This window comes from Mustela nivalis (assembly GCF_964662115.1).
Source record: "Mustela nivalis genome assembly, chromosome: 12".
Taxonomy (NCBI): Eukaryota; Metazoa; Chordata; class Mammalia; order Carnivora; family Mustelidae; genus Mustela; species Mustela nivalis.
In genome coordinates this window covers 3,960,082-3,982,045 of record NC_139031.1, presented here as the reverse complement: position 1 = coordinate 3,982,045, position 21,964 = coordinate 3,960,082, and the positions used below count along the sequence as shown (strand labels likewise).

Here is a 21,964-nt window from a genome sequence, read left to right as displayed (position 1 = left end):
CCTGCCGTGGGGTCAGACTCACAGTCTCTCCGTCAGGGTGGGTCGGGGGGCAGAGAGCTCCTGCGGCTCCTCTCACCAAGTCCCGGGCCCTATACTCCGAGGGCCACTGTGACAGTCCAAACGATGTGCTCTGGGCCAGAAACGGAGATCCAGGTGAGCCCCGGTTTCGACCAGCACCTTGCAAAGCTGGCTTCCTCACTGGCCCAGGAATAAAGGGGAGTCTCTTCCCTGCCCGCCCGGCTTCTGTCCCTGCCCCCTCCTCACCGACATCCACGCGCCGTTCCACAGGGAGGACTTCTCCAGAACAAAGGGTGTGAATAGTAGAAGCTCATTTAATCTTTCCAACAAGCCGATGAGTGTCCTAACCTGAGGCAAGACACCTCAGCCGAGGGAGGTCATGGCAGGCTAAGGGCATGGTGCCAAGAACAGGCTGAGCCAGGGTTCAGTCAATTCCAGAACATTCCACCGTTCACCACCCCCCTGCTGTGGAAGTCCGTGTGTTCTGAGTATAGAAGCTAAATGACCGGCAGTACTTACATCAGCGGGTTTCTGGTATAGGACTGATGATAAAGCATATCCTACCTACAGTTCAGGAATTTTACAGACCAGTTGGAAAGCTTTGACCCCGGGGATGCCAGTTCAGAGGTTGCTGGGACTGGCTGCCGTGTGCTGGGTGCCCTCTGCAGCCAGGCACTACCGGAAGCATCCGGTGTGTTTCCCAGAATTCGTGTACCTCTACCGTGCACGTATTACAAATGGGAGTTACAGCATTGAGAACTCCAGTAACTTGCCTAAACGTGTGTAGCTGAAGGTGCGGACGCTTCCCTGCTTCCCGGGTAGACCTCCCGGCGTGCACTTGGCCTGCTCTCCCCGTCACCTGTGCGGCCCTCTGTGGAGCCCCCACCCCCACCCCATGTGGTTTCCTGAAGCTACCGTCTGGCTGGAGGGCTTCTGCTGGAGCTGCCTCTGGGTCCTCCCTAGAAGCCTGTGGCCAGGAGGCCAAGGTCAGGGCTGTCGGAATTCTCACGCCATCAGTCTCCACGACTGAGCCTCTGCCCACTCTCACTTCTGTCTCTCGTCTTATTTTTGCCAAGGTCAAGGGCGTCCACAGGGAAAGGGAGGGAGCTCTCTCTTCTGAACGTGTCTTGAGCACCGGGGGCTGTCTGCTGTCACCTCTGTTTCTTTTGCTCCTCTCACACGGCCCGAGTCGGAGGCAGAGACGTCGTTCACTGAGCTGATTCCTACAGGTCACGTCACTTAGACAGGCTACACCCATGGGCATGTGGGGGAGACAGGCGTCCGCACTGCCCAGGGCCCTTGACATGCCACCAACAAACGTCACTCGGCTAACAGACGTTGGGGGCGGGAGGCATGTCCTGCGTCTCAGGCTACATAAGGAGCCTTTGGAGGGATGGCCTGAGTCTGACATCACCGCGGGAGGGACAGTTAGGAGGGACCACTCAGGCAGAGCACGGTGTGTTCTGGGGCAGCGGACGCCGGTCTCGGCTTCTGGGGAAAAGAAGGCGGGTTTTGGTTCAGTCACAAGCTCACTCCTGGGCAGCCCGTCCGTCACCCCTGAGGGTCTCCGCTTTCTCAGCTGTGCATGGGATGGGGGTGACAATGCCCGTCCCTCCTTCTTCCCGAGTACTGCCGGCGTCAAGCCAGTGTGCGGACGTTGGCTTCTGAACTTGCAGGACAGAGCACTTCCTCTGCCCTCCCCGGCCCTGGTCCTGATGGCTCCGTGGCCCTTCCGCTTCCTTGGTTTGCTTGGTCTTCGCGTCCATCCGTCCATCTGTGCAGCTGCGTCTGTACCTGCCCCGCGCGGCAGCAGATGGGGCACGGCGGGAGGCCGGCGTTACACACGCTGTGTCTCCTACCCTTGATTCACACTGGCTGTGCGGCTGTGTTGTAAGTTGTTTGTATGATAATTTTTATGTATTCCTAGTGCATTGACCCTTTTTATTATGAACTGACCCTCTTTACTCTGGCAATATTTCCCGTCTTTGAGTCTCTTCTCTGCGATGTTGCCTCTGCAGCTCCTTCACAATTACTCTTTGCAGAGAATATCTTTTCTCATCCTTTCATGCCCAAGCTATTTGCATCCTTTTAATCTAAAGTGTTTTGCTTGTTGGCAACATATAATTGGATTTTGGTTTTTCTTTTCATCAAGTTTGAGATTCTGTGTCTTTGGATTAAATTGTATAGAATGTTCACGTTGTCAAAAGTTCATAAATAACACAAGTAAAACCAATGAATTAGTAATTGGTAGGAGTTTATGGCGCACACACCGAAAGGACAGTTTGCAAAGCAGAAGCACTAACCCCCCCCACGCGAGGAGGCACAGGGGCTGCTGCCTGGTGCTCAGCCGGTGAGAAGACAGTGGCCGTGCATTCTCCACGGTGACTGGTCATAACATTAGAATCTTCTTAAATGCTAGGGAATTGGTTAGCAATGACCTCCTGCCAGCCTTGGGAACCACTGCAAGTTTTGCTTATGATTTTCAGGGGCAGAAGCAAGGAACGGCCCAGGTCAAGTTAGTTTTGCTAAACGAAGCTTTGCTTGTCTGGCTGACTTGGTTTCTGTCTGCTCAGGGAATCTTCAAGGTTGGTTTCCGTCTGTTTTGGGTTTTAACAACGTCTACTGTAATTACCGGCATGGTTGGTTTTGTATTTCGTCTCGCTGTTGTCTTCTGCAGTTCTCACCTACTTTAACTCCTTTGCCCTTTCTTTACTGCCTTTTTTGTGTCTAATTTTTTATGCTATAATTTTTCTTCCTCTGTTCATGTTTAGGTATATTTTATGCAACTTTAGTGAAGTAAAGTTAACATACAATGAATTGCTCATGTTTAAAGTTTTGTTACTGGATACATTTCAGGCTGTCGCCCAGGGACCTCATGGTGCCCAGCCCTGTCGCCCCAACCTCTCTACCTGTCTCCCCCACCCCCCGTTTCCCCGCCTCCACCCTGTCATTCCGTCCACCCACCAGTCCCCGCCCCTCCCAGCCACACAAAACCACTGGCATTACTGCCAACATGTTTTCATTCATATAACCTAGAATTTTATATAAATGGAAACCAGCAGTATGTTTATTTCATCTGATGTCACTCAGCATGACTATTATTTTTAAAGATTTTATTTATTTATTTGACAGACAGAGATCATAAGTAGGCAGAGAGTCAGGCAGAGAGAGAGAAGGAAGCAGGCTCCCAGCTGAGCAGAGAGCCCGATGCGGGGCTCAATCCCAGGACTCTGAGACCATGACCAGAGCTGAAGGTAGAGGCTTTAACCCACTGAGCCACCCAGGTGCCCCAGCATGACTATTTTTTTAAATAATAAACAAACAAACATGATTATTTGAAGATTCATCCAGGTTGCGGTGTATCAACAGTCCGTTCTTTTCAACGGTGAGTAGTGCTCTGTGATAGATTGATCGCAGATAGACACAGAGCTGTCAGCCCAGACAGAGCTACACACGACATTTTGTTTATCTGTTCACCTGCTGATGGATATTTGGGTTGTTCCCAGGCTTAGGCTGTTACAAATGATGTTTCTATGAACACTCACATCCAAGGTTTGGTGTGGCTGCAGATTTTTCTCTTGGCCATATAATTAGTAGTGAAATTGTTGGATATTTGGCTAAGTGTACTTTTATAAGATAAATAATTTGAAAATATTTCATCCCCCTCTGACACTTGCCTGTTTTGTTTTCTTCGTGACGCATTTTGAGGAGAAGGCTTTCATGGTGATGGAGCCCAGACCACCAGCTCTTTCTAAGCCCTCGCTCATTTTTAATCGGTGCCTGCTCCATCTTTTCGTGTGCTTTTATTTTAAATTCCGTATCTTAATTTTAATTATCTGTGTTTTGGAAACTTGTAATCAGGGCATAGCTGCGCATTCCAGCCCACACCCAACAGGCCACACCCGAGCGAATCGGTGGCCGTGTTGTCTCGGGTCTCCCTTTGTCTTCTCCGGGCATGGCTGTGAAGTTTGCCTGAGCAGCTCTGAGGCATGGGAGTGCCCACCCCGGGGCGGGCACACGGTGGGGGCTTCTTCTCTTACTCTCGGTGTGCTTGAGACTATTCATGATCCTCGCAACATAACTGGTATCCATCCATGCACGAGGAAGCGTCACGGAGAGGCCATTGCTACAGGGTCTGCCCATGTCTCCAAGGCCAGCGTTCTGTAGGCTTCCTTCCTCGCGTCTCATTTCTGCGGCCGCTCCTCTGCCTCTTCTCTGCATTTCTACAGCTAACCCGAGCATTGCTTAATTGGCAACAGCTTCACCAGCAGCATGAACACACATAGAAACAAGTAGAAAGCTGGGTCCCGGGGCGCCTGGGTGGCTCAGCGGGTTAAAGCCCCTGCCTTCGGCTCAGGTCGATACCAGGGTCCTGGTATCGGGTCCTGGGATCCAGGGTCCTGGGATCGAGGGTCATCAGGCTCTCCGCTCAGCAGGGAGTCTGCTTCCTCCTCTCTCTGCCTGCCTCTCTGCCTACTTGTGATCTTGTCTGTCAAATAAATAAATAAAAATTTAAAAAAAAAAGAGAAAGCTGGGTCCAGCTCCCTTCACCACGTTTTGGGGTGAGATGTTGCCAACTGCCTATAAGTGACGCCGACATGCTGGGCAGCGGAGGAAAGCGAATTTCTGGGGCAGAGCCGCTCACGGTGAGAACCACTAAGATGTTATGGCTTACGCTTTGTTTGTCCATCTGATGCACCTTGTCCTTGGCTAAGGGCTTGTCATGGGCTTCTAGGTGATTTCAAACAATTTTTGGTAATGAATATCAAAGGGTGATAAAAATACTCTTTCCTGAAAATCAGCACTGCCCTCACTTCCCTGGCAATCAGAGGAGGGGTTGACATTTCCGGGGTACCCAGACCACTTTAGTGGCAAGTGTGGGCAGAGGAGCAGCTAGAGGGCCCCGTGGCCATCCCCCAGGCCTCCAGAGCACTTCCAGGAAACCCGTGATGGGGAAAGGACCCCATGGAAATGACCTTGGCCCAAGTCCAGTCACACTGGATCTTCTTGATTCAGATGCCGGGCGCAGTGACAATTATTAGGGGTCAGAAAGTGTTGGCTGCGGATCCTTCTGGGCTTTCAGCCCCAGCTGTGGGGAAGGGTGGCCGTCTGCTGGGGGTGTGCCTAGGTTGGCACGTGTGACCCAGAGGACGGCCCACTGAGTCCCTCGTCTATGGACAAGCTGGGGCCCCTGAGGATGGTTTGAACGCATGGGTTAGATCAGGCAGGCACTGGCCTGTAGAGGGGCCAGAGGAGGAGTAGCCTATGGTGAACTTCTCCAGACCCCCAGAACCAGCTCTTTGACCTGTAACAGGAGCTGGAAGGGGGCAGCGAACAGAGCTTCGGAGGGGTCGGCGTCTGCATTTGTGAAGACGGAGGTGCTCTGGGTGAGGTGCGCCACGGGTGGGCTGACGACGAAGCTTCTCACTGACGACAGACGGGCCTTAGGGGAACCCAAGGACAGCCAGGCCCTTCCAAAGCAGGTGAACCCGTCTACTCAAAGTCGGGGGTCATTGCGTCGTCTTCTATGACAACAGGGTTTCCCGGGAAATTGTTATACAAAACTTAAATGTGCTCATCCTCAACCCTGCGGGGGGTGATCTGGGATGACAGGAACCCTGCAACTTTATCCCTGTGCAGCAGAGCCGAGAACTAGCCTCTGAATTAAACTCCGTTACACAGTCCAGAATTTTTTTCTTATTAGTTTTTCAATTGAATCATGGAGTTTATTAAAAAATAAAAGACAATTTGAATATTATCTATCAGGCATCCCTCCAAGTTACCATAAAAATGTGATTTAAGTGATGAGAATGTATTTTTAAAAATCAGAAATGCATATTTACCGCATCCCATGAAAATTTAATGGCTAAATATTGTGTGCTTTTCATTCAATTATTGTGCAGATGAATTATGTATAGGGAGTACCTGGTGCTCATTTCCTTATTTACATTTAGGAGACGCTCTCCATGCAGACGGTGGGCAGAGGGGGTGCAGGAGGCGCGGGGGAGGGTGGGGGCCGGCTTCGCTCGGCCCAAGGGGCCATCTGAAGCCTGAACTGGGAAAACAGAAGAAGGTTTGAGAAACTCGGTGGGCTTGGACAACTCTGGCTCCCGGCACACAGTACCGGCCACTGATGAATCACCTGATTCCAGAGTCATTGCTACCCAGCGCTATGTGCACGTCCCTGTTCTGCACTGGGGGACAAGCTTGGTCAACAGCTCGTCACCTCCAGCACCTGCATTCCACGCACGAGGCCAGGCTGCACCATCTCTTGCGCAGGTCACAGAGCCTCGTGCAGGTTTCCTTGCCCCTCACCGCTGCGCCTTCTACCTGGCAGCAGTATGCAATCGACCGTCTCCGCGTGGGTCCCCTTGAAACTTGGCCACAGTCTGGAGCAGAGCAGAGCAGGGAGCTTTCCTCCCTGACCTTCAGCTGAGCAGTGAGTCAGACCCCTGGTCCCGCCGGGTCTTCTGCTGGGTCTCACCCTGGGTCCCAGCTCTTGACTCCAGTTCCCAGACCTTGATCTCAGATTCTTGCTGCACTTGGAGCAGCACTTGGAGCCTGTGGTTTGGGAGTGACGGGGTGGTTTGCGCTGCTGCTGGATTCGGTGCCGCTGGGGTCTCTGTCCTTGATGGCTCTGCCTCCGTCCTCTTTATACCTGACTCGTTTTCGGTGCAGTTCCTGGAAGCCGAACTCTAGACAGTTGATCCAAAATTGTCGGGCCCTGGTGTCGCTGCCTATGGGCCACCACGCCTCCTCCTGAGTGGCTGGCCAGATCCTCCGTGGGAAGCCCCTAGCTTTCTGCTGCTCGGTTGCTTCCTGATTGGTACAGCGGACCTTGTTTGCAAGAAAGCGGCCACCGGCTTTCATATTCTAAGTCGAGCTATTCCTGGTCCCTACATCATGTGTCCTGACCACCCCCCCCAACTCCCACTCTGCAGCACTCCCAATCTACCCCCCAAATGGGGGTCTATTTGTGGCTTTGAGCTCAAAACTCCCTTTGCCATTGTCCCTTAGACATCATTGTGCATTGGCGGGAGCTTACCCGGCCACCCCTTCTAAGAGGGGAGCCGCACCCTTGCTTGGCTCAGGGGCAAGGAAGAGTAGTCTGCACCCCCACCCTGGCCTCTTGCTGAGGTCTGTGGGATGCGCACCGGGGCTGGGGAGCCAGGACCACCTCTCCTCTGTGCTCAGTAGCCCGGGGCCCCACCGCTACAGAGCTGCTCCCCCCCACCCCTCCGCTGCCTCACTGTGCCTGCAGGGCCAGCTTTGCTGCCAGCAGCGTCCTCAACTAACCAGCCACCTGGGGGGATGTCACAGTCTATTATGCACCTATCGACTTTAATTAGACACAGCCTCCGAAATATTAATATGTAAACAGTGGTATGTTTCAGAATTGTATCTTTATCACCATCATTATTCCCTGTTTTGAAGACTGAATATGCAACCCACACCCTTGCAGGAATTCTCAGATCACTTAACATGTTTACTTAGTCCTAGTCCTCTTCCGTTTTTTTTTTTTTTCCTTTATTTCTCATTTTTGAAACTTATCTGACTATGGCTACTGTTTTATGCCGCAGCTATTAACGGCCGCTGGGAATGTTCCCGTAGCGTACACTGAGGAGTATTAGGTCAACATATGAGAAGCCCGTGTTCACGAGAGACTTGCAGGATCCCACCCCTCCTTCCTGCCCGCCGCACATCGAGTTTTAAACCTTCCGTGGAAAGCTCTTGCACCTCTGTTTTTTGATGAATGAAAATCCTGTCTGTATTTTTTCCTGGGACAACAGACGTGGGTCCATGAGGGACTGCGGCGGACAGAATTCTGAGACTGCCCACGAGGTCCTTAGGTGAAGACACAGCTTCTCCCGCTACTGAAACACTAATCCAAGTCCTGCTCTGAAGGGGTTTCCAGAAGAGCCCAGAACGGTTGGCTTTAACACTGGAAGATTATCAAGGTGACCTAACCAGGTGAGCCCTTAAAAAAAAAAAAACAACAAAATAAAAACAAGGCCTTTCTGTTGCTGGAGAGAGAGATTCAAAGCATGAAGGGCATTTGATGTGTGAGAAGTTCTCCTCTAGGGTGTTGAAGATGGCAGGAACCACACGACAAGCAGTACAGCTGAGAGCTGGGACCTCAGTCCGCAACCACCAGGAACTGCATCCTGTCACCTCTGCTGAGGCTCCGGCTGGGGACGCAGACCGGCGGACTCTCTGAGCAGAGACTGGCTGTGCATGCCTGAGGCCCAGAGAGCTGGGAGAGAGCTAAGTGACAGGTGTTGTGTGTGGTCATCATGCAACAACAGAAGAGTAGCCCGGGGACATTTTTTTTTTTTTTTCCTTTTTGCAGAGGGGGAACTAAGGCTAAGAGAAGTAAGTGGTAGCTCGCACTCTCTGATGTGACTCCTCTAGGTGCCACACCAGTCCCCAGAGGTGGGACCGAGGTCCCCACACAGGTGTCCCTTTCAAAAGACAATTTTGTTAAAGAAGAGGAAACACCCGGTTTTCCATCAGATTAATCCAGTCAGTCATCTGGAGCATCGGCGATTGTTTATCAATATTGCAGGCCCCCCCCCCGATCTCGGGTGCCCGCAGCAGGGGAACCACAAACAGTGCCCGCCCTTCCTGCTGCTCTGTCTTTCGTCCCCATCTAGAAACAAGTGCAGATGGTGTGACCACATGAACGCTGTCCTCTACCTGAGCTGGTTTTTCCTGGGATCCTGTTGCCGAGGATCTGAACCTGTGTGGCTCCCTGTGGGGCGCCCGCGGCAGGTGGAGGACAGATGGCTTTGCAATGGTGACAAAGCTGCTTTTCTGCCGCCCTTCCCGGCTGCCGCGCTCCATCTGCTTGTCCTTCCTAATTTGGCTTCTGATGAGAGGGCACAGAGAGAATCTGGGCTTTGGGGGTCACATGCTCCTCCCTGTACTTCCCTGTTTCCTGAGATCCCAGCACCAAAGTCAGCCTCAGTAAGTGGGCGCTGGAAGGAACCAGCTCCGTATGCCGGTCATACTCTCAGTCCGACGCTTTACAGCAAGGTCTGCCCGCCTGGACCGGTCAGCCCAGTGTCCATCCAGAACACCACATGGTGTGACCAGGGGACCCGGGACCCCTGACTCTGTCCTGGGCCCAGGTGAGCAGACAGCTCTGGACTAAAGGGGACCTCGCACACCATTAGTTCACACCAGCAAAGCTCCTGAAGCACCTGTGACTGCTCTACCCGCTCCACGGGCCTTGGAGCGACGCGAGCACCGAAGAACGCGATGTCCGTCACCAGGGAGCTGCGAATAAACCGCACCAGCGCGGGTGCTTCTTTTGGGGGAAAAAAAGGATAAGTGTCTTATGATTAAAAAGAGTATAATAGGATGGGCTTTCCTCAAAAACATCAAAAATAGAAATACCGTACGGTCCAGCAATCCTGCTTCTGGGTATTTATCCAAAGGAAATGGAATCAGGGTCTCAGACGTTACCTGTGCTCCCGTGTTCACAACATTCTTCCCAGTGACGGAGCTATGGAAGCGACCTAAATGTCCCTCAGTGACGGGGGGCGCCTGGGAGGCTCTGTGGGTTAAGCGTCTGCCTTCGGCTCAGGTCATGATCTCAGGGTCCTGGGATGGAGCCCCGCATCGGGCTCTCTGCTCAGCGGGAAGCCTGCTTCTCCCCCCCGCCCCTGCCTGCTGCTCTACCTGCTTGTGATCTCTGTCTGTCAAATAAATAAATAAAACCTTTGAAAAAAGAAAAAGAAAACTGGTGTGTACAGACTGTGGATCTGGCCTTTAAACAGAAGTCCCAGCGTTTGTGTCACAGGCGTGGACCTGGAGGACGATATTCTAAGCGAAAGAAGCCAGACCCATACAGACAGACACTGAGTGATCTCATCTACGGGATCTACTGTGGCCAAACTTGGAGAAGCCGAGAAGAACATGGTGTTTGTCAGGGGCTGTGGGGGGAGGAAGACCTGGGGCATGTCGGTCGGGGGTATAGGATTTCAGTTGTGTGAGGTGAATGCGTTCCGGAGACCTAATGGGCGGCGTGGAGACTGTAGGCAACGCTCCGCATTGTGTACCTGTTCTCACACCCACGAAAAGTAGCTCTGTGGGGTGGTGGGAGGGTTCTTTGCCATGACTGTGCTGATTATTTCATGATGTACATGTATGTGCCGTCATCACATGGTACACTTTATATATCTACAATAAAAAGGAAAAGTAAGGTATAATTTCTATTCTCAAATAGCTTATGGCAAATAAAATATAGACTCGCGTTGAGCGAGATAACTTGAGATGCAGACACGGTTACTGCATAACGTCCCAAGCCTGAAGAATCACTGTGGGTTGAATTTGATTGGACATGTTTGTGGAGGGCATAAAACTCGAACCGGATCTTGAAAAATTAATATCCAGTTCTAGAAGCCTATCTTTATTTCAGATAGACATATTGATAAATACATCCACTGGAGAAGATTTGGAAACAGAAAAGATTTGAGAAGGCAAACATTTCTTATCATCCCCTAAGGCTGAGATACCAAGCTTGTAAAACTTTTATTTTGCCCATTATCTTAGTTTATTTCTTGTATCCTGACTAGAATTTATACTTCCTCTGGGACTGATGCAGTTCTGAGACATCTTAAAAATGAAGCACAATGTAGAATACAAAAAACTTCTTAAATTACAGCAATCCTCTTATGGCCTTGTGAAAACTTCTTGACTTCTGATAACTGATTGTATCCTCCTTGGTTCTTGGTTCTTCATTACCAAGGCAAAAGAGAAAGGCATCGACTTGTGTTTCTGCCTCCAAACTTTCTGCTCTCTCTATCCATGTGTTTACTTTTTTGTTCCAATGGGAGAGAGCTGAGACTGGCTGTCTCAATGCAGCTGGACAGAGATCCAGCCAACAACGCTTAGATACAAGGGTGGTTCAGAGTTTACAAAACACTTTCATAAACATGTGGCCGCAGCCCACCCCCAGAATGGGAAAAGGCCAAAAGTGCATTTATTAAAAACATTAGGCAAGGTCAGATCAGGAAGCCATGCTAGGAAGACCCTGGGCACTGAGTCCAAAGCTGATTGGCCTTTTTCTTCCAGACTCGGGGATGGTTGCAGAAATGTTTGTTTGAGATTACTGGAAAGAAAGACCCCGCCTAAAGCAACCTGTATTGCCCTGAGATCCTCCACTACCAAGGGAAGATGCAGAGAGGGCATCGTAGCTGGGGTTGTTATAAGGGACCAGCCAATCATAGAAGGTCTTAGAAGGGAGAAATTTCCCAAAGGGGGTTGGATCTTTCTTGCCTCCAGACCATGGGTCTCATACCCGTTATTTTAGCAGGAAGAAACGGGACCTGTGGGTCAGGTCGATGTCTATGCTAGAATCAGGGGAGGAGTGAGGCATGGTGGGAGGGAATGAGGAAGAAAGTCCTTGAGGCATTTATGTTGGGAGGTAGGGATTCTTTTGGGTGGTGTGAGGATTGGGGCGCTGAAAGTGAGGAGGAACCGACGCTGGATATGGCTTCGCAAAGCAAGGTCAGCCTCCTGTGTTTCTTCTGTGCAACAGAAGACACACGTCTCTTAAAGGAAACAAACTCAAGGAAAAACTGCATTCCAGACTTGAAGTAAAAATTACCCCAATAATGAGGATCACGTTGTACTTGGCCTACAGCGAAAATCTGGAGAAGAGAGGGTTCCACATCAGATCCTGCAGGCAGAGGACTAGAGAGAGACAGAGTGATACCCAGTCCCTGATTTCGACAGAAAAGAGGCCCAACCTAGTCATTGTTGAGGAAACAGGAGCAGAGGTTGACCAGCCATAGACCACTGTCCCCTGTCCCATGGGCATGTGTCTAAGCCTTAACCAGTGTTAGCAATTGAAGGGGTTGAGCCTAGCAGCAGAGTCTGGGCTTTAAGGGAAACTCTGTGCCTTCCAATACCAAGTCCTCTGCTAATTGGCTGGGTCATCTTGGAATAAGTCTTCTTAAAATGGGTGTAAGACCTCTTTGGGTTGCTTGAATTAACAGATAAAAGTATAAGATGATCTATTAAGTTATGAATCCATTCTTAGTAAAGGTATGTCCCAATTATTGCATGGGGCATAGTTAATTTCAACATTAACTTGTTGTTGCTCTGGAATTAAAGTGTAACTAGGTGTCCTGTATTTAATCTGGGAACACTACTGATGTTGCATTCATTACCCTAAATACTTCTTATAGTAAAATCCTGGCATACTGGATGCACGTAGCAAGCATTAAAGTACTAATTACCATTCTTTTTATTCTCTGATTATCTGTTATAAGCGACTTATGTACTTTATCAGAAAGCTAAAGGTTGAAATGCTTATACAAGTTACTCAAGATGATAGAGTTTATTATGTCTCCAAAGATGGAACTCAGATCTGCTGATGCACCACTGTTGACTTCTCTATAACATCTCACCGGTAACAGCAACTCTCGGTAGACTGTTCTGGAGGGGATGTAGATCCATCCGTAGTTTTCTTTTACTGATTTCTTCTTTGAGCCTAATGCTGCTTCCTTGCTATGTAGAGTGACCAACAGAGTCAGCGTCACCAGGGAGGTTGTTAGAAATGCAGAATCAATGTCCCGCCCTTCATTAGAATCAGCCTGTTAGAAAAAAATCCCCAAGTGGTTTGTTTGCACATTAACTTTGAGAAACTCTTTTCTAACTCAGCATCTGTTTTTGGCCTTCAGAGCAGTGGTTCTTACTCCTGCCTGTAAATTAGGATCACTTGAGAGGTTTTAGAACCTCTGAAGTCTGAGCCATACTCCTGGATTAAAATCCAGGGATTTTAATTTAATCAGCCCAGGGTAGGCTCTGCGAATTGGTGTTTTCTTTCACCTCCCAGGTTAGCCTAATATGCAGTGTTGGCTGAAAGCTACTAACAAAGAAGCAACCCATGGAATCGGAGATCTTCACAAATGATACCACAGACAAAGGGCCGATAGCCAAGATCTATCAAAAACTCAAACTCAACACTCAAAAAACAGATAATCAAGTAAAAAAATGGTCAGAAAACGTGAACAGACACTTCTCCAATGAAGACATACAAATGGCTAACAGACACATGAAAAAATGTTCATCATCACTAGCCATCAGGGAGATTCAAATCAAAACCACATTGAGATACCACCTTACACCAGTTAGAATGGCCAAAATTAACAAGCCAGGAAACAACATGTGTTGGAGGGGATGTGGAGAAAGGGGAACCCTCTTACACTGTTGGTGGGAATGCAGGTTGGTGCAGCCACTTCGGAGAACAGCGTGGAGATTCCTTAAGAAATAAAAAATAGAGCTTTCCTATGACCCTGCAATTGCACTACTGGGTATTTACCCCCAAAGATACAGATGTCGTGAAAAGAAGGGCCACCTGTACCGCAACATTCACAGCAGCAATGGCCACAGTTGCCAAACTGTGGAAAGAACCAAGATGCCCTTCAACGACGAATGGATAAGGAAGATGTGGTCCATATACACTATGGAGTATGATGCCTCCATCAGAAAGGATGAATACCCAACTTTTGTAGCAACATGGACGGGACTGGAAGAGATTATGCTGAGTGAAATAAGTCAAGCAGAGAGAGTCAATTATCATATGGTTTCACTTATTTGTGGAGCATAAGGAATAACATGGAGGTTATTAGGAGAAAGAAGGGAAAAATGAATTGGGGGAAATTGGAGGGGGAGATGAACCATGAGAGACTGTGGTCTCCGGGAAACAAACTGAGGGTTTTAGAGGGGAGGAGGGTGAGGGGATGGGTTGGCCTGGTGACGGGTATTAAGGAGGGCACGGATTGCATGCAGCACTGGGTGTGGTGCATAAACAATGAATCATGGAACACTGCATCAAAAACTAATGACGTACTGTATGGTGACTAACATAACATAATAAAAAACATTAAAAAAAAAAAACAAAATGAAAAAACGACTGATTTAAGGAGCCCTTGCCCACCCAAGGCCAAAGAAGTTGGACCAAAGCAAAGTCCCCAACAATAGCTCTTTTGGCATTGAGAGATTGAATACCTGTGAACAATTGCCATGCCACATACAAAATTAGAACCCTGACCCACTCTCTAGCAGCCATTCAGTAAATTAGCTCATAATCCACAGTGGCCTGACCAGGAATCCAGCCTACCACCCATGAGTCACACTCGCAGGAAGTCAGAGCACTATCTCTAGTGACCCACTTGGGACCCCAGACGACACCCCCTGAAACAACTGGCCAATTTTTGCTCCCACTTCCAACTTAATACCAAAGGGAGAAAACCACATACGCACCCCTCACTAATCGCAGGGGATACCTGAGCCTTCCCTTTTCCCACGACAAGCCTGTCTCACCCCTCTGCCTGCCTTTGAGTGTCTGCCAAGCCCCAGAGAAATAACTGACTCCCTCGCTGAGGCAGCCTCTGAACGAATAGCCTTTGCTCGCACTCACTTGGTAGGCCTACATCTGTTTCCACGGCTGCTGGAGCTGAGGTGGTTGCTGGATAGACACAGGGACACACAGGACAGACTTTGATAACACTCTGAAACTGACCTTTTCTCTTCCAGTCATGCCAAACCTGTCTCAGCAAACAGGGGGATCACAGTTCAATGAACTAAGTCCCTCGTCCCCTCCAGCTCTGGAGTCCTCCAGTCCCTGGCACCTGCCCCCTTCTGGTCTGTGCTTCTGAGAGTCACTGCAACCTAGCCAGACAAGGACCCTGGAAGCCGGCTGCCCAAGTTTGGACCTCAGCCCTATTTCTGATGAACTGTACGACTTTGTGTAAACAAGAAATCCCTCTGGGCCTTGGTTCCTGATCCTATCCCTTGCTGCTGGGCAAGTTAAGCCAGCTGAAGCATGTAGAGCCCTGGGCCAAGGACCCGGGCTTACCCAGGGCTCTGTGAGTGTTCGCTGCCTTTGGCAGTATTCTGCGGAGTGCGGTCTTCTCCTCACTTTGTCACTCAAGCAGAGACACAGACTCCCTCCCTTCCTGAGTCCAAGCTTTGTCTATAATGGAATTTCCTGAAGGTTGGGGGAAAGGGAGGCAGCCTTGGTCAGCTTTGACCACCATAAAAGACCGTAAGCTGGGCAGCTGGAACAACAGAAATTTCTTCAAGTTCTGGAGGCAAGAAGTCCAAGATCAAAGTTCTGGCTGATTCAGTTTCTGGTGAGAGCTCTCTTTTGGCTCATATTCAGCCACATTCTTTCTCTCCTCACACGGCCTTTGTGGAGTGTGTGCACACGGGAGTGGGGAGGGGGTGAGCTCACTCTCTGCTGCCTCTTCTTACTAATCTTTTCAGATCCGATCCCCCATCCTCATGACCTCATTCACTCCTAATGGCTTTCTTCCTTCAAATGCAGCCACACTTGGGGTAGGGTTTCCAGATGCATTTGGGGGAAGACATACATTCAGACCATAACCGAGGCATATTCTAGATACCAGGGGAACCACTCAACATGTCTGCCAATGGACACTCTCTTCCCTGTCTTATTCTATCCACAGTGGGAGCAAGGCTCACTGCCATGCTTTTGAGGGGCTCCTCTCCTCTGATTCCCAGAGTCCCACGTCCTTCAGCATTTCTGTCATCCAGGCTTTCCAGAGGCTATTATTAATCAACTAACATGAGAACAGTCTGGCCCTGAGAGGGTTCCTTTTACTTCATTAAAGAGAATTATCAGCTCTTCTTGTCTCAATACCTCCTTCCATCATTCTGATTTTCTTAAATATTATGAAGTAATGGGTTCAGTGGCCCAGTGAACTATTGCCATATTCATGCATAAAAACTGATTTATCGAGCTTCTGCGTGCCAGGCATTGTGCTGAGTGATGGGGAATGTAATGAGTCCTCTCGTGGAGCTAACATTTATGGAAAAGTAAGAAATCAGACTTAGACTGGGTGTCAGAAAAGACATGGGAAGAAAATGCCCTTTGATCTGAAATCTGAATAATGAATAAGTTTGCTTGGCAAAGGGTGTGGGGGGCCTGGGATGAGGTGAGTGGAAGGCATAAGCGATTGGAGAGATCATTCCTAACAGAGAGAGGTATATTATCATTAGCAAATAAAATATCAGAACTTGAAAGGTGTGTTAGTCAAGGTCCAGCTGGAAAAACAGAAACCACCTGTCACTTTTTTTAGATAAATTAATTAAATTTTAGATAAATTAATTAATTTTATTTATCTATTTTATTTATTTTTAAAGATTTTAATTATATATTTGAGAGATAGAGAGAGTACAAGCAGGAGGAGGGGCAAAGGGAGAGGGCGAAGCAGACTCCCCACCGATCAGGGAGCTCAAAGTAGGGCTTGCTCCCAGGACAGATGCGTAACTGACTGACCCACCCAGGTGCCCCCACCTGTCTTAACCAAAAGGAATTTAATAGAGGAAATTGTTTACTTTGGTAAAGAAAAAGCTAAGGAACCAAACTTAGGACAGCAAGACAACATAGAGACTAGCAACAGCTGGCAGCTGTTCTTAAATTTAAAAACTTACAATTTTTACAAGATTTTTGTACTTTGTACTTTTAAATACAACATTAAGAAAGTTAAAATATAAGTCATGAGAAAATATTTACAAATCATCTCTCTGATAAAGGATTGGTATACATAATATATAAAGAACACTTACAACTCAATTATAACAAAAAACAACCCAATTTAAAAATACATAATATATAAAGAACACTTACAACTCAATTATAACAAAAAACAACCCAATTTAAAAATGGTAGTCATTTCTCTAAAGACGACACATAAATGACTCATAAGCACATGGAAAGGGGCTGAGCACCATCATTCATGAGGGAAATGAAATTAAAACCTCTTCACACCCATTAAAATTCCCATTAGATTTCTAGGAATTTACTTGAGAGAAATAAAAATGTATGTCTTCACAAAGACTTGTGTACATGAATGTTCTTTGCCACATTATTCATGATATCCCCAAATAGAAACAACCCAAATGTCTATCAACTGGTATAATCATATAATGGAGTGCTATTTGTTAATAAACAGGAATGTATTACGGGAACATACTACAAACTGGATGAGCCGCAAAAATGTCAGGCTAATTGAAGGAAGCCCGGCACGAAGTCTCCTTATTAAGTGTAAATTTGCAGAGCCGGAGGGCAGATTCGTGGTTAAGGGGATGGGAGTGCTGATCAACTGCAAATACACACACAGGAAATTTTTAGGGATGATGGGAACATTTTCAAGCTGCATTATAGTAATAATGTCTCAGCTACAAATGTAATAAAATTGTTGGCTTCTACACTTGCAGTGGTTAAGATGGGCTTAAATCACACTGTCATAAAGCTGTTATAATTTTTACATAACACACCTTGTTGCTGTAACTTGAACTCAGTTTCTTCCGTTGACACCATCCTATTCTCTCTCACTTCTGTTTGTTGGTCTTGAAGATTTTCCACCCGTTTCTGGAGAGCCTTGTTGTTCAGTGCCTAGTTAAGTTCATAGGTACCTGATACTTCATTACAACATTATGTTCCTCATTCTGGAGACTGCTTTCCTTCCAGTAATTATTAATCACTATTGTCAAAGGCCGTGTCTCCTGCCAGCCGGCTTCCATGTCTGAGCGCTCGTGGGCCATCCATCACCAAGGTGACACAGCTGTTGTCTCTCCTGGCTTCACAGCCTCGTCAGGTAGAGCACGTCAGCGACCCGTGCCTGCCACCCCATCTCTAACCCTTCATTCAGGGCTCCTTCTTTAACTTGGAGTTAATGTAAACTGACCTTACTCATCCCTCTGAAAATGGACGTGGCAGAGGGCCCATGGCAGGATGGCGCCGTTAAGGGCTTTCAGCTCTCCAACAGGACGCTGCAGAGTCTGCTGTGAACTGAATATGTTCAACCCCCCAGAATTTCTGTGCCGAGAAGCTAAGACCCAGTGATGGTGTTTCGAGGTGAGCCCTTTGGGACGTGATTAGGTTGTAAGGACAGAGCCCTCATCAGTGGAATCAGAGGCCATATTATTGAGGCCCAGGAGAGTTCCCTTGCTCCTGCCTCACGTGAGCACACAGAAGGAAGGTGTCTGTGAACCAGGAAGCGGGTCCTCCTCAGACATCGAATCTGTTGATCATGGACCTCGTGGCTTCCAGAACTGTGAGAAGTCAATTTCTGTTGTTTCTATGCCACCCAGTCTATGTTCTTTTGTTCAGAGGCCCGAACGGATCAAGGTTCAGGTGCATGGTCCATAGGGCATCAAGATGTAAAACCAGGGGTGAGACAGGAGGCAAAGGGAAAAATCGGTAAATTCTGGGTCTGGTCTCATGCTTCAGAGAAATGTGGATTTTCTTCTTCCTTTGTTTTCTAGGAGAAGAAGAGGAGAAGTCATCCTCCTACCTTGGAGTCTATCGGGGTGAGAGCTGCTATCTTGGGTTTCCCATCATTTATTTTCAAATTGTAATACCAACCAACAAAACAAGAAAACACTGATTCCCGCTGCCTCCCACGCACCCTGCAAAGGAAGACGAATTAATGCTAACTATTCTGAAAGTGTGGAAGAGGCAAAAAATTCCACGTGGACCCTGCTACTGTGTGACTGAAGACCCCAATGACTTTAGAAGGACCCTATGTTCTCGTTCTAGAATCTTCTTCTAGAAAAGAGGGATTTGTCTTCTTGGTCGTAGAGGACTTGCATGAACCTCAGTTGCGATAGCAGACCTAACGGCATGTTGGAAAGCAGAGTTTCTAACTGGTATGGGTCGATGTCCCATACCACGCCCGCGGAGAGACCGAGTGTTGGCATTCGGTGAGCGCAGACAGTGAGGTCCCTGTTCATTATTAACTTAGGAACTGGTCCTTAGAAGCACCTGTAGGCAAAAGTATGTAGAACAACATTGTCAAATAATTTATTATCCAAACCAGGGTGGGAGCGTGAAAGGAGACGTTCTTAATCGCCTTGCCAGAGCCATAGGAACAAGACACACCTATCTTGGGAAAAAAAGGTCACTTAGTCACCTCAGACCTCAGGAACATTCCTGAAAGACCTGTGGCCCTGCCTGGAATCTCCTTTATCACGCGGAGAGAATTTCCAGCAGTTGCAGAGCTTAATTTGCTTCGCAAGCAAGCTGGCCTGGGTGCGGTGGGAGGCCTGGAGAACAGAAGCCTGTGGCCGCATGAGCACAGGTGCTAGAAAGAGAAGGCAGAGACCAGCACCCTATGGGGTGCCCCAGCCCCAGGTGCTTGCGAGGGGAGGCCAGACTTCCGGAGGCCGGGAGTCCGAGATCCAGGTGTGGGCAGGCCTTGCTCCTCCCGGGGCCTCTCTCCCTGGCGTGGGGACGTTGTCTTCTCCCTGGGTCCCCACACACTCATCTCTCCATGTGTCTGTGTCCTGGCCTCCTCTTCTTATAAGGACACCTGTCAGATTGGATCGGGGCCACCCTCCTGACCTCATTTTAACTCAATCAACTCTTTAAACACCCGTCTCCAAATACAGTTGAATTCTGAGGTCCTGGGGTTAGGGTTCAACATATGACTTTTGGGGGATACAGGTCAGCGCATGACAGCACTCGCGGCCACGACCGAAGACACAGTACCCTGCAGTCAGAGCCCCAGGCTCCCCTGGCTTTGCCGGCCCCCTTGTCCCCACCGCTTCGTTCCTTCCCCAGTGTGAGTTCAGAGGACTCAGTGCCCTTGTGACTGGTGGCCTCTGTGGTCACACACAGTGAGGGAGGAGGGAGCAGGTGGCCAGCTTCCGAGTCCTGCGAAGTGTTGAGAGTCTGTGCCTTCAAACCCGGCTCTGTCTCTCTCCCCGCAAGTGCGCTCTGCACCGGGAGACCCCGGGGTCACTGCAGTGTGTGTGTGGGGGGTTGGGGCCAGTGTTCAGGAGGAGCAGGGACAGGAACCAGCCCCTAATGGGGAGATGCTGTTGGCCCAGTCGCCGAAGTCACAGAACAGCCTGCCGTGCGGTGTGCTCGTCGGGAGCAAGCCGAGGGAGCCTCTCCAGGAAGCAGGCGGAGGGGAGCACCTTGCCGGGGGCTGTCGGTGTGTTTGTGGGCGCCTGCCTGGGGGCACTGCCATCACTGCCGCGGCCTGCGACAGTGCTGGGTCCACACGCGTTCAGAGCCCACGGGTCACCGTGGGAGACTCTGGACAGGCCTTGCAAGTTACAAGCATAATCAGGAAATAGACAAAGTGACCTAGAGATGTAAAGTCCCCGTCAGCTTTTGGCTCCCACGCCAGTGATGGGTGTGGCATCTTCTCTCAAGGGCCCCTAGTTCAGGGTTCTGGCTCTAGGGGTGTCTCCCAAGCAGGGCTTCTCCAACAGCGGCTCCACTCACTGCCTCAGCTGAGCCCGCTGGTGTAGACGGTCGGCTGCACATCTGTCTGCCTCCTGGGCTCACCGAGGCAGATCGTGCAGAACATGAGGCCTCAGTCCCAGTCCACGAGGCCCTGCTAGTTCAGAGGAGGTCCCTGAGGACAGCATGTAACAAGCGGCTCAGGACGTCACTTCCTAATGTGTTGTTTTGAGAACAGGCTAGTTGCTGTGCGGGACAAAAAGCCACACCGAGCTCAGGCTCTGGTTTTCAGTTTGCAAGTGTGCTTTTCTTTATACCAGTTGCCTCTGTCCACTGCTCGCCTCCAGGTTTGGACTCGTGGACGGGAGGACGGAACTGGAAGAGGCAGGCGCACGTGGAACCCGACGCCCTGCAGGAACATGCTTTGAATGTCCCCATAATCACGGCTGTTTCCCCAACAGGACGCCTGCGAGAGGGACTTGCGCCCAGCGGGATGGCCCCGTCCACGCTCCAGGCTGCTCACGCCCTTGAACATGGGGGCGGGGCGCGGTGCAGAGCGGCAGCCCGGCCTCCAGCAAGAGCAGTTTCTGAACAGCAGTGGGGGAGGCCGTGGGAGGCCTGGAGAGCAGAAGCCTGTGGCCGCGTGAGCGCAAGTGCCAGGCAGAGAAGGCGGAGACCCACGCCCATCTCAGGATGCCCCAGCCCAGGGCATTGTTTTGTCTCGAACTTGGGGAGTTGTTCTTCGTATCCCCAGAATCTCACTCGCCCTGTGCATTGGAGGCGCTTGTCTTTGTTCGAGCTGCGACTGGGCGGTGTGAACAACAAGCCCTTACTTCTCGTGCTCCGGGCGGTGGAGGTGCTGGGCAGTCTGGCGCGGCCTGCTCCTGGCTCATAGACGGCGGTCTTCTCCGCACATGATAGAAGGGGGAGGGAGCCCTCTGTGGTCTCCTCTGTAAGGGCACCCATCGCACGCGCAAGGGCTCCATCCTTGTCACCTCATCACCGTCAAAGGCCCCACCGCCTCCCACGGTCCGCCCGTAGCAGAGCTCCCTCAGTCCGGCACGTCAGCCCGGGCGGGGAGGAAAGCAGGTGCAGGTGGGAATTGAGGCGTGACTGTCCCAAGCAGTGAAGGGTCGGCCCCTTCATGGAGGAGGGCTGCGGGGACATGCTGGGGAGTCGGTGCCGAACACGTTTGCTTCTCTCACCGTGACATGACCCCACCTCCCCTTCCCTGCCCCGATTTCTCCGGAGAGGGCCTTTCTGGAGAAAAAGTGTAGTCGGAAGAAATCTGTAATTTGGCCAAGGGAAGGATTAGCCACAGTGCCCTCCTCCCGAAATGTGGCAGCATCTCCCAAGCCCTGGAGGGCACCCCTTGAGTCTCAGTACATTTCATGGACCCCTTAGGCCAAAAGAAATAACCAACAGTTCCATTTATTAATAAATAATTTATTAAGGATTTATGTCTTGATTACTTAGTATCTATTTGACCGAGTCTCTCTCTCTCTCTCTCTTTCTCTCTCTCACACACACACACACACAGAAAAATGACACTGTTGCTATTATCCTCAGCCATAATTACTCAGTTTGGGGTGTTGGCACTTTGGGCCTTTCCCCACAGAGTGAGGTGGGTCTGTCCCTTCTCCTACGCGGATTTCCACACGGTACCCGATTCTGATCACCGTGACCTCCAACACCCAGCTCTGGGAGAGC

The 21,964-nt window shown here is 49.8% G+C and overlaps 1 protein-coding gene across 4 annotated transcripts in view; it reads left to right on the top strand.

Moving 5' to 3' along the window:
• LOC309845441 (uncharacterized protein) overlaps positions 1–21,690 on the top strand; it is a 304,001-nt gene extending 282,311 nt beyond the window's left edge. For 2 of the 4 annotated variants that reach the window (XR_014301295.1, XM_082693411.1), the window contains 2 exons: positions 18,328–18,372; positions 20,602–21,690. Coding sequence is in view for 1 of the 4 variants with exons in the window: in XM_082693411.1 (XP_082549537.1) it covers positions 18,328–18,372; positions 20,602–21,149 (593 nt within the window). In the remaining 3 variants the exon portion in view is untranslated. The remainder of the gene's footprint in view (positions 1–18,327; positions 18,373–20,601) is intronic. The other 2 variants (XR_014301294.1, XR_014301296.1) reach the window with 1 other exon arrangement.
• Positions 21,691–21,964: the final 274 nt, after the last annotated feature.